This window comes from Quercus lobata, chromosome 5, assembly GCF_001633185.2.
Source record: "Quercus lobata isolate SW786 chromosome 5, ValleyOak3.0 Primary Assembly, whole genome shotgun sequence".
Classification (NCBI taxonomy): domain Eukaryota; kingdom Viridiplantae; phylum Streptophyta; class Magnoliopsida; order Fagales; family Fagaceae; genus Quercus; species Quercus lobata.
The window spans coordinates 47,113,031-47,124,665 of record NC_044908.1 but is presented as its reverse complement, the minus strand read 5'-3'; the positions used below and the strand labels follow the sequence as shown (position 1 = coordinate 47,124,665).

Below are 11,635 nucleotides of genomic sequence, written 5' to 3'. Positions count from 1 at the left end.
CAATAAGTTTAGTATACAATATTTCTAGATTTTTATTTTCACAGGTGATTGCAAGTATTCTTGACTTTCACCTTTCACTTTTGCTAATTAATGATTTTCAATTATAAATTCAAGTGAAAATAATGTTATAATAACAAAATAATTATGAATTTTATTTTAAAAAAGAAAAAGAAAAAAAAGAAAACAAAGTAATGTTATATCGACAAAATTTTGACAACATTTTTTAAATCAATTAAGTTAACAAGTTTTTACTAATTCACAAACTGACATGAAAAAATGGACCTTCTTTCTTTAATTTTCAGCAAATATTTTCAGAAAGTAACAATTCTATTCAGTTCGGTTTTGGACTTAGCTAGGGTCATCCAGTACAAGATGGTTTGAGGTTCATTCTCAACGAGCTCAAACTGCTGGTGGAACCTTGATCTCAATCTGCATCATCCACAGGAAGAAGTACAAGTTACCATTGAAGAGGCCCCCCAACTTGATATAGATGTGTACAGGAAAAGGATAAAGACCATATTAAGAAAATTTTAAATTTTTGATTAATTATATGAGTTCGGGTAATGTCTATTCTTAAAACATACATTAATCATTTATTTTAGTAAATTTTTTATAAAAAAATTGAAAAAACTGTAAAATAAAAAATTAGTCAATTTTTCATTTTTCCATAATTTAAAAAAAAAAAAAAATAGTTTACTCATTAATGCTTCTAAAAGATATACTTTTTTACCTATTACGAAATTTTTTTTAACTGGACTTTCTGTGAGAAAACAAGGCAACTTGGAAAAAGTCTTGGTCTTTCTCTCCAAACCTCGGGAAACACACCAAGTCCAAACCGGTCATTTAACCCACGAATCAAACCAACGGTCCAGTCTTAGGACGGAGGTCAACCCCCCTTAGCGGACACCACAAGTCATTCCATTGAAAATCAAAGGGCATTTTGATACTTTGCCCCAAGCTCCGATCTCACTGTAGTTAGAACAATGATTTTCACTTAAGAGGAATCCCTTGCAGAGTTGGCAATGACCCACCCCCCACCCCCACTTCCCAAAAACTAAAAAACAAACAAGCAACAAAAACAAGCACCCTTTCACTCTCTCTCTCTCGCTCTCGGCAGTTAAGCAGCTCCAATCTCTCCCACCTAATTCTATCACACAAACACACTCTTTCTGTATTTCCTTCGGTTTGAAAAAATAAAAACGAAATTCCTCTTTTACTCTCTCAGCTCAAACTAATTCCATCCATTTATTTCTCTCATTCATTTCCATTCAATTCCCCCATTCATTAACAGAGAGAGAGAGAGAGAGAGATGCCGTTGGTGAGGTTGGAGGTGAGAAATGAGTACGGTTTGGGGCAGCCGGAGCTTTACAAAGAGACCAACAGAGACGATCCCAAAGCCGTGCTCGACGGTGTCGCCGTCGCTGGCCTCGTCGGGATCTTACGCCAGCTCGGCGATCTTGCTGAGTATGATTTTCAATTAATTTCACTCTCTTTTGTTTGTGTTTTAAACTTCACTATTCTCTATTAGCTTGCTTGATTGCTTACTTTGTAAGAACCGTGATTTGAGAAGCAAGTTTTTCAAATTTACATATATTTGCTCCTCTCTAATTAGTTATACTCTGTGCTTTTCTACGCTTGGAAGTTTCTGGATTGTTCAAAATCAAAGGAAAATTGACTCGGATGCTTTAGTAGTTAGAGAAAATTGTTTTTGATTTTTGGCTTTTGGATCCTCTAATAAACTAGACATTACTGCACGGACTGTAATTAAAGAAACATTTTAGTGTGATTCTGAAAATTTTTCACTCTCTTAATTTGCTGCTTTGTCAATGCCCTAAATCAAAAATTCAAAAAAAAAGAAGAAAAATTTCAGGTTTTTGTAGTGGTTGTTTGTGTTTTAATACTTCATTAATTTCTATTTGCTTGCTTGCTTTAATAATGTAAACTGTAATTTTGAGAGCAATTTTTCAAATTTATATATATATATATATATATATATTTGCTTTTCTCTCTAATTAGTTGCACTCTAGAGGCTTCTGGATTGTTCTTGGAAGGAATGAGGGAAAGCACTAGATAATGGATAATAAAGCATTTTCCATTTAGGATTTTTCATTAACTTTCAAGAACTTAGTGTTATCGAGTTACAATTAATCTAAAGCTAATCTGCTTGGAATATTTATATTGATGGAGAAGTATAAGTAGTTAGGGATTTTTTTTTTAATAAATTTTTTTTATCTTTAGATCCTCCAATAAACTAGAGCATTGACTGTGATTGACAAAAAAATTTTAGTGTAATTCTGAAAATTTTGAATGATTGGTCGATTTTGTGTTGCTGCTTACATGCAGTGAATCTAGATTACCAGTGCATGAAATGCGTAAGCGTTTGTTGTAAGAGCTGAATGAGGAAACTTTGGGAGTACCCTTTTAGTGAAGGGCAATCTAAGTTCATTGAATTTGCAATTTGGCTTTGGAGTACCATCTATTTTTAGAAAATTTGGGTGGTTATTCTTTGGACCTTAAGATTTTATCATGGTCATGGAGCCTTCAATTTTCATTATTTGTTGCAAATGCTATTAGGATGTTAGCTATTTTGGAGACAGATTGTGTTAGATAAAGAGTTTGAAATCATTGAGCTTAGTTAAGGCATTTCTAGGAATTGAACTAATGTCCGTATTTTCAAGTCTTGGTCAAGTGGTAAGGTGAGATCTGCATGCTAGAAAGTCTAAATAAATATGCGATGTATTGGGTTTGAATAAGTTTGGCATTTTTTTTTTTGGGTGGGAGTGGGGTATGTAAGGTTGGGCTTGTCAGAAGTGAAAGTTTAGGACTCAAATTGAGGTTTAGGTGCTTAGATGCCCAAGGCAGTATGTATTTTTTAGCTTAGCACTATTATTTGAAATTGGTGGATGTTCTACTTTGGCTTGAAATTATTGTTTCTGGTGTCAAAAGTGAGCTCCTCCAATATTGTGAAGAGCAAATGACTCTGGTGAGTATTGGCCACTTATCTCTATAACATACTTTTGAAACTGTTCAGCTATAAAATGATTTTGAAAATCTTAGGACACAGTCTAATACTATAAATTTTTAGTGACTACTTGCACTTCCTCCTACAACTTGAGTTCCAGTGCTTCTAATTTTTTTTTTATGGATTTATGCACTAGTCAAGTTATGAAATGTACAAAATAAAGAATGCAGACTTCATTTTTAGACACCCCCCCCCCCCCCCAAAAAAAAAACCCTGCCCTTTTCTTGTTGAGGGCATGGACAAGTAACGCAAAACAAGAGTTGTTGTATCTTCATTTGGGAGAATCTCTGATCTTTACCTTTGGTTTTTCATGTTATGGAAAATCATGCTCGAGAACATACTTTTTAAGATAAGTACATTATATTCACTAGAATAATTAGACGTGGATCAGACAAACAGTTGTGATATATATTGTCTCTCTAGAACAACTGCTCCTGTATAGTTTGAATGCTGAGCACCTGGGACTAAAATTGATTAGGCTGCTCTTTCAAATATGTATAGTCTTTGTTTCCAGTCTTAACTGTCACACAACAATTGCAACTGACACATGATCTGTGAAATGGTGTAGATTTGGAGCAGAGGTATTTCATGGCTTGCAGGAGCAAATAATGACTACAGCTTCTAGAAGCCATAAACTAAAGGTTCGTGTACAGCGCATCGAAGTTGCACTTCCTTCCCTTGAGAAGGCTGTACTGACGCAAACAAGCCACATTCATTTTGCTTATACTGCTGGTATGACTCTTTACCCGTGCTTTAACCTGATGTCATCTTTTTATATGGTGTCACTGGAACTCTATATAAATTCTATCACATGCTAAATTGGTCATAATTTTGGGTTGAGTAAATGCTCCAGGTCATTGTATTTGTGGTGGAAATATGATTTATTGATTTTTAGATAAATTTTTATATAAGTATCCATAACTTTTGCTTTCTAAGACAACATTTTTTTTTTATATCTTTTTAGGCAATCATTATTTGTGCCTAATAAATCTTGTTGAAATCGTCGTTATTGAAACAGCTATTGAAGCCTAAATTAACTCCATCTTATAGTAATATGTCTCATGAAAAAATAAAAAAGAACAAAAGGTTAGGAAGGTAGATTATTGTTGATACACTCTAATTTATTATGATCGTTTTGACACTAAAATATATACTCCAGGGTCTAGACATTTGCTCTAGTTAACTGTGATTAGGCCCATCTAATTATTGAACCTTTTACATTTACTACACTCATAACCAACTCGAATGAAACCAGTTGCATTGTCAGAAACCAAAATTTAGAATGGGCTGTGAAAGTGGCAAGTTTCAAATTACCATTGGTCTGTGGCATCTTAACAGCTGTTACAGATGTATGTACAAAAGCCCAGTTGTAAATGAATTGTAAATTTAATTTTTTGCTGGTTATTTATGCTAGTTGCACTAGGACAAATACCCTGTCTTACAGTGCTTAAAATTTGTTATGTAAAACAGATATATACACAAGCGTGTTTTGTTCTCATTCTATATTGAATGACATAGTAGGGTAACAGCATCAGAAATTGAATTATGACTGTCCAATACAAGGACATTCCCTAACTTCTCTATATCCAAGCATAAGTTCATCCTCTTTAGGGCCAAAAAATGGTGCAATCTTTGCATGAAATCTTTTTTTTTTTTTTTCCTTTCCATTTCTATGCTTGAATCTGTGTTTGCTGCAAGCATCTTTTTTCCTTTTTTTTTCTTTGACTTTTGGCAAAGAGATGAAGGAGGTAGTAGAACAATCATAAAATGCCAGAATTAGATTCTTGGATCTCTCACCAATTTCTCTGCATCTACAGCTTCAAATTTTGAATTATAAAGTGTGCCGACAATATGTTGGACATATAGGGAGGTCACATTTAAGATAGAGGACATCTATAAAAAAAAAAACTTTAGATCATTCACTTCTAATATTCTGACTGAAGCTCTTTTTGAAGTGTCTGCACAAAGAGAGATTTCTTGTGGGATTTAAATGGGTTTCCTTTAATAAAATGTGCCAATAATTGAAACATATTGTGAAAATATTGAAAGTGTCTTAGACAATGTGTGCTAAAATTTTGAAATTGCGGTTATGCAACATCAGCTGTAGTCCAGAGGATGGCATCATGTGTCAAGTACTATCAGATGAAATGATATTCATTGAATATTTCAGCAGGATTTAATCACTTCTTTCTTACCTTTTTGGGATTTAGGGAAAGCTTGACATTTTTTGATCTAAAACCTAGAAGGTATATGTAGATTACAGACTCAAGAAATCTGGCGACTAACTATGAGAAGATAATCCTAAAATATTCACCAAGTTTTCTTGCCTGATCACATATTTCATAGGATAGGATATGGAACTGAAAAACAATATTCTTAAAGGTTTTTAGTGTAAATTATTGAAAGTCAGTCATTGTGGCACTATTGCATGTAATAAGGGAAATTGCATGGTGCTAACAGATAGTCTGGTTCAGTCATAATTTTCATCTTAACTTGTTGATTATTTTTTGTGGCAGGGTGTTCTTTTCTAGAGATTTTTCTATATATGGTTAAGATTCTCTTAGTACTGCATGAATCTTCTAGATAATTCAAATCCTTAATGTAAAGCAGTTGCTTTGCAGGTTCTGAATGGCATCCTCGTATTCGAAATGAACAAAATCACTTCATCTACAATGACTTGCCACGGTTTATTATGGATTCCTATGAGGGATGCCACGATCCTCCACGTTTGCACTTGCTTGACAAGTATAATTAACTTTTTCTTATAAAAGCTAAACTATTCTTGTCTCTATGTGTTTTCCTTATTAGAATGAGAAGAATATAACATACTGAAGTTTAAAGTTGATCCTAACTAGTACATATATGAACCTTTTGCTTTGCCATTCAGATTTGATACTGGTGGCCCAGGATCTTGTTTAAAGAGATATTCGGATCCAACTTTTTTAAAAAAAGTGTTTTTTACCTCTGATGAAGCGACTGAAAAAACCCAAGCCAATAGGAAGGCTCGTAGAAGCAAGGTATGTACTTTTATAATGAACTCAGTGACATTATTTAATGTTTATTAGAATCATCTATCTAAATAATGTACTCAAATTCATGTCAATCAAGCAATTTTCCTTCCTACCCTATAGTCATATTGCAAAAGAAATTTTCTTTAATATTTATAAGTTGCCTGTACACTGGATGAATTTGCTTTAAAAATTTCTCAATGGAATTATGTAATTCTTATGACAATGGACTTATATTAAGCAATGAAATTACCTCTGAAATTTATTTCATAAGGATGAGTACTAGGTTGCCATGCCATACAGTTAGAATTGCCCAAACTAAATTTAATTGCTGCTGCTATGTGGAACTATATGTTGATTAAAATGCTAAATGGACAGAAAAAAAGGTCATCGCAACGGAACGGACATGTATTGCGCAGTACATCAATATCCAATCGCAGTAGCAGGTAGCCTATCTACATGCATACAATTGAATTAGGCATATCATCATTTCATTTTGATGAATTAACAAAGGTGTGTGGCATCTGACCATGCAGATTGCAGTTTGCTTCTCCTACTGTTAACCGGCAAACTTCTCCTTTGCAAACTACCTCAGCAGTAGACATAATGTCAAATTCTGACATGGGAGACTGCTCAAATTCATTTGATTCAAGAAGTGGTTTGCAGTTCACTTCTCATATTGTCAATGGGCGGACTTCTCCTCAAACTGCCTCTACAGTTGACACAACTTTGGACCCTGGAGACCATGCAAATTCTTATGATTCAAGAACTGCTTCAGGATATATTGAATGTGTTTTCCATCCAAGTCATTCTGTGCAACCTGAACAACAGGAATCACCATCTTCTAGGTTGATGCAGCCTAATGATACCCTTGATTCAACTTTTCCTGAGGAGGAAACTAAGGCTATAGTTGATAACTTTCCACAAAGTTTGTTACAAGAGCAAATTGCCTCTGGTTCTTGTGTTACCTGGGATGAAAAGTCAGAGATAGTGGAGCCTAAAGGTCACCAAAGTGATAGGGATGAAGCTCCAGAGACGCTGTTGTCAAATTCTGACACAGATACACATGAAGGGAGAGGAGTTGACCTTAGAAATGTCGATCAAATGGATACACATGAAGGGGGAGGAGTAAACCTTAGAAATGTTGATCAGATTGATACACATGAAGGGAGCGGAGTAAACCTTAGAAATGTTGATCAAATGGATACACATGAAGGGAGCGGAGTAAACCTTAGAAATGTTGATCAAATGGATACACATGAAGGGAGAGGAGTTTACCTTAGAAATGTTGATCAAATGGATAAACATGAAGGGAGAGGAGTTATCCTTAGAATTGTTGATCAAATGAATACACATGAAGGGAGAGGAGTTGACCTTAGAAATGTTGATCAAATGGATACACATGAAGGGAGAGGAGTTGACCTTAGTAATGTTGATCAAATGGATAAACATGAAGAGAGAGGAGTTACCCTTAGAATTGTTGATCAAATGGAAACACATGAAGGGAGAGGAGTTGACCTTAGAAATGTTGATCAAATGGATAAACATGAAGGGAGAGGAGTTACCCTTAGAATTGTTGATCAAATGAATACACGTGGAGGGAGAGGAGTTGACCTTAGAAATGTTGATCAAATGGATACACGTGAAGGGAGAGGAGTTGACCTTAGAAATGTTGATCAAATGGATACACATGAAGGGAGAGGGGTTAACCTTAGAAATGTTGATCAAATGAATACACTTGAAGGGAGCGAAGTTAACCTTAGAAATGTTGATCAAATATATACACATGAAGGGAGAGGAGTTAACCTAAGAAATGTTGATCAAATGGATACACACGAAGGGAGAGGAGTTAACCTTAGAAATGATGATCACGTGGATGGCCTACATGAAAATAGTCTTGAGTTGATGTCTGGCATGAATCAAATTGATGACATTGAAAGCGAAACAGATAATTACATGGATGCACTCAACACTATTGAATCAGAATCTGAAAATGATATTGACTGTCAAACAAAAAGGGAAGTTGAGCTGTATAACTCTGATAGTGATGATGAAGGAATAGATGTAATCCATGAGCTTCCTGTGAATAGTTCAGACCATAATCCTCCAGAATTGGAATCTCATACTGCATCCTACATTTCCTCAAATGAAGGAATGCTATCAAACATACCCAACTCAGATTCCCCAGAGAGTTTTGCGCATGAACATATTCCTCAAATGGCTAAAATATCTCCTAATTTAGACCATTCAGTAGACAATGATTCCAGTGAAAGCTCTGATATTCTTGATGATTCCAATTCAGTATCTGTTAGTGGTCCAATATCCTCTGCCTCTGAAATTTCTGATTTCAGGGATCCATCGAGGGGTAAGATCATAAGCGGATTTTTCAAGTCTCAAGAAACTCCTGCTGACATTTCTGGTGTTCATTCAAATACTTTCTGGACTAATGGTGGCTTGTTAGGACTTGAACCATCAAAACCTCCTGATTTCACCATGCAGAATGCTATGAAACAGGATTCAGTGAACAGAAGTAAAGATGAAACAGTTTGCCCGCCAGCACATGGTTTCATGATCAGAGGTGATGAGCATGAAGCAAAACAAGATATATTGGCCAAGAAAGCTGGAGTCATTGAAAAGGATCCAAGTTATGTATGCTCCACATCATGCCAAGATGGTGTCTCCACCAAGAAGACAGATTCAGGATTTTCACCAGTTGATTCAGATTCCAAGTGTGAAATTAGTGTAATGGCACCTAGAACCGTGATGCCAGTAGCACCAGATATGAAATCCAGTTATGCTGAAGGCAATCAGGAAAATGATGAAAACTCATCTCTAGTGTTCGGACTCAGCCGGAGGCTACTAGCAAATGGTTTGTATAAAAAAGTTTCACTTGTTCGTCATGACAATCCTGAACCTGTTAGTTCTGTGGATGCTGTTGGATTGGAGCAATGTAGTGGGCAGCATAGAGTTGTGAATCAAACAATTCCTGAGACAACTATCGAAGAGCAGCTTGGACATGGGTCTCCTGTAGATTCACTTACTTCTTCACCACCTCTTGAACATATGAAAATATCTTTCCATCCCCTAAATGGCTTTGAGACGTCCAAACTAAAACTGAAATTTCCTGATGGGAACCAACGCTTTGAAGGCATGAGAGACATGTTTCCATCATTTCAGTTGGTCCCTGAGCCTGATATTCCTCTGAATGAATTTGTTTCTGAGTCTGATGATGACACATTTTGTAGATCATCTCCTTCTAAGTCTGATGATTGTCTTAGCCATCACTCTGAGTCAAATTCTGAGCAGTGGGAATCTGGTGAGATTCCTGAAATCAACAATCTTGAACTATATGATGCCTTATGCAGAATCCCATCGGGGGAATCTATGTCAAGCTCTATGGATTTTGTGGGAACAGCCAATAATGGTGTCCACATTGATGGTGGAAACAAAAGTGCAGACACCAGAAATGGTGTGGAACCTTCTCTGTCTGGTCCTTTCCTTGATCTTCCCAATTTTGATACTGTGAATCCTGTTCTTCTGCAAAAAACAAATGATGATCCTAATCTCCTCAAGTTGGAATATCCTGGACAGCCTACCCCACAACCTCCACCTCTGCCTCCTGCACAATGGCGGATGTCCAAACCCCATGTGGATGTGACAGAAGACGAAGAAGACTATCTATATGAAGCTCTTAAATCTGCATTTGATCTGAAACTTTTGGGATCTGCCATGTTTCAGCAACCTAAGCCAGCCCCAGCGAAGCAACAAGATACTAACAAGGAGGCCAATATTGTAGAACAGAAGAGCAAGGTACCATGGTGGTGTAATTCATTTATTGTTCTTTAATTAGTAATTTTAGTATTTAATAAAAAATGTGAATTGCCTCATAGAAGTCATAAAATTGTATTTGGCAGCAGGACCAGCAGAAGTTGAATGGGCAAAAAGAAGCTAATCAAGCTGTGAATGGTACGGAAATGGATGAAAGGGGAGATTTCCTACAACAAATAAGATCGAAAGTAAGTAGCCACTCTCTTTTGTACTTTGGCTGCTTTTCAAATTCCTGGTGAATGTGAAAGCTACCTATATATGGGACTGGTTTGGATTGAATGTGAAATGTGTAAAAGATCAGTGGTTATACAAGTTAAATAACGTGGGCTTTCTTAAAGAGTGAGAATTTGTGACTGACAGTTAGCTGCCTCATACTCTGAGTTAACCTCATTTAAAGATGATTGAGTTCTAGCACATAAGTTCTGGCATGATTTTAGATTACGAAGAAAGCTCCTTGATCCTTATTGATAAATTTTGTTTCTTATCTAGGAAAAGAAAAGGCAAAAGCAAAAATAAAACAAGATTCTGCATTTGGATTACTGGATGGTTCTAAACATATCATTGTGAAAACTAATATGCAAGCTTGGCTTATATCATATTAATAAATATCCCGTTTTCAAGTCAGGAGAAAAAGAAGAAGAAGAAAGAAGGGAGTGTGGGGGGTGGTGGATATTATAATGTACGTACTAAATGCCAGGACTAATTCTGGGGTCTATAGGCTTGAGTTAATGTGTACTTTGAGCATGTTTATGTCTGTCTGTGATTGTAGATATCTTAATATAGTAATTGGTTATGTTGTAATAAACTTGTGCCTTGATCAGTACTTCCAGTTATGCATCATTTTTCTGAAGTTATATGTCCGTACTTGTATGACCCTGCTAGATAGATTTTCTATACAATAAAATGGAGTTAACTCTAGCTACCTGTGCTGTTTCTATATTATACCAGTCTTTTAACCTGAGACGCACAGTGACTGCAAAGCCAACTAATACGCCAGCGCCAACCAATGTCCAAGTCACTGCAATCTTGGAGAAAGCAAATGCAATTCGCCAGGTTCCAATTTCTCACTCCCCTTACTCTTCTTTTTCCTTTATATATGCTCTTGTCATGTATGAAACTCATAGTGGAGAAATTTGTCAGGCTGTTGGGAGTGATGATGGGGATGATGATGATACTTGGAGTGATGCTTGATTTATTCCTTTCAGGACGTGGTAGGGTCCATGATAAGCAATTTTCTTGTAACTGTGAGTTTAAAAAGTTGGGTAAAGCTGCATTATATATATGTGAATAATTCTAGTTTCTTTTTGTAATTAATTGTAGGGCTTCTTTGTATCTTATTGTGATCATTTAATTGATTCCTTGTTAAGTCAGTGTTGTAAACAATTTGATAAACTCTCAGCCTGAGCACAATGTAATCTACATATTTGAGGCAAAAGTGATATGCAAGGCCTGAAAATATGATGGTTCCATTGGTTTTATTTATTTGTTGGGTTGTGTGTGTGTGTGTGTGTGTGTGTGTGTGTGTTGTTGATCAATTTTCTTAGCATTTTTTTGATGAATTACATCTTAACCTTTCAATCATATACTGTCTGAGTGAAAGGATAAAAAAGTGGATTTAGGAAGGAATAGGCATAGAAGTAACTTGCATAAATACTTACAAGTTTTTAGCTGGTTGTCGTGGCCGATAGTTTCAAAATAGAAATCTTGAAACGATAAGTTTAGGCCTTGTTTGGTTTAAAAAAAATGGTCACTCATCACTCATCACTCAGTTTTCATC

The 11,635-nt window shown here is 35.8% G+C and overlaps 1 protein-coding gene across 3 annotated transcripts; it reads left to right on the top strand.

Moving 5' to 3' along the window:
- Positions 1 to 1,025: 1,025 nt before the first annotated feature.
- LOC115988815 (protein SCAR3) lies at positions 1,026 to 11,338 on the top strand. Of its 3 annotated transcripts, none has more exons than XM_031112430.1 (9): positions 1,026 to 1,464; positions 3,591 to 3,754; positions 5,644 to 5,767; positions 5,910 to 6,039; positions 6,409 to 6,476; positions 6,567 to 9,840; positions 9,948 to 10,046; positions 10,807 to 10,911; positions 10,999 to 11,325. In XM_031112430.1, the coding sequence occupies exons 1-9, from the start codon at positions 1,310 to 1,312 to the stop codon at positions 11,047 to 11,049; spliced, it is 4,170 nt and encodes a 1,389-aa protein (XP_030968290.1). In that variant the 5' UTR covers positions 1,026 to 1,309; the 3' UTR covers positions 11,050 to 11,325. The 3 variants fall into 3 exon arrangements, with proteins under 3 accessions (XP_030968290.1, XP_030968289.1, XP_030968291.1); XM_031112429.1 differs by having other exon boundaries at positions 1,027 to 1,464; positions 9,945 to 10,046; positions 10,999 to 11,338; XM_031112431.1 differs by lacking the exon at positions 1,026 to 1,464 and having other exon boundaries at positions 3,665 to 3,754; positions 5,633 to 5,767; positions 9,945 to 10,046; positions 10,999 to 11,338.
- The last annotated feature ends 297 nt before the right edge of the window (positions 11,339 to 11,635 follow it).

Coding starts and splice junctions, on each gene's coding strand:
- LOC115988815 (XM_031112429.1), top strand. CDS start 1,310: ATGCCGTTGGTGAGGTTGGAGGTGAGAAATGAGTACGGTTTGGGGCAG. Junction 3,755..5,643: donor TCATTTTGCTTATACTGCTG/GTATGACTCTTT, acceptor GTTGCTTTGCAG/GTTCTGAATGGCATCCTCGT. Junction 6,040..6,408: donor GGAAGGCTCGTAGAAGCAAG/GTATGTACTTTT, acceptor CTAAATGGACAG/AAAAAAAGGTCATCGCAACG.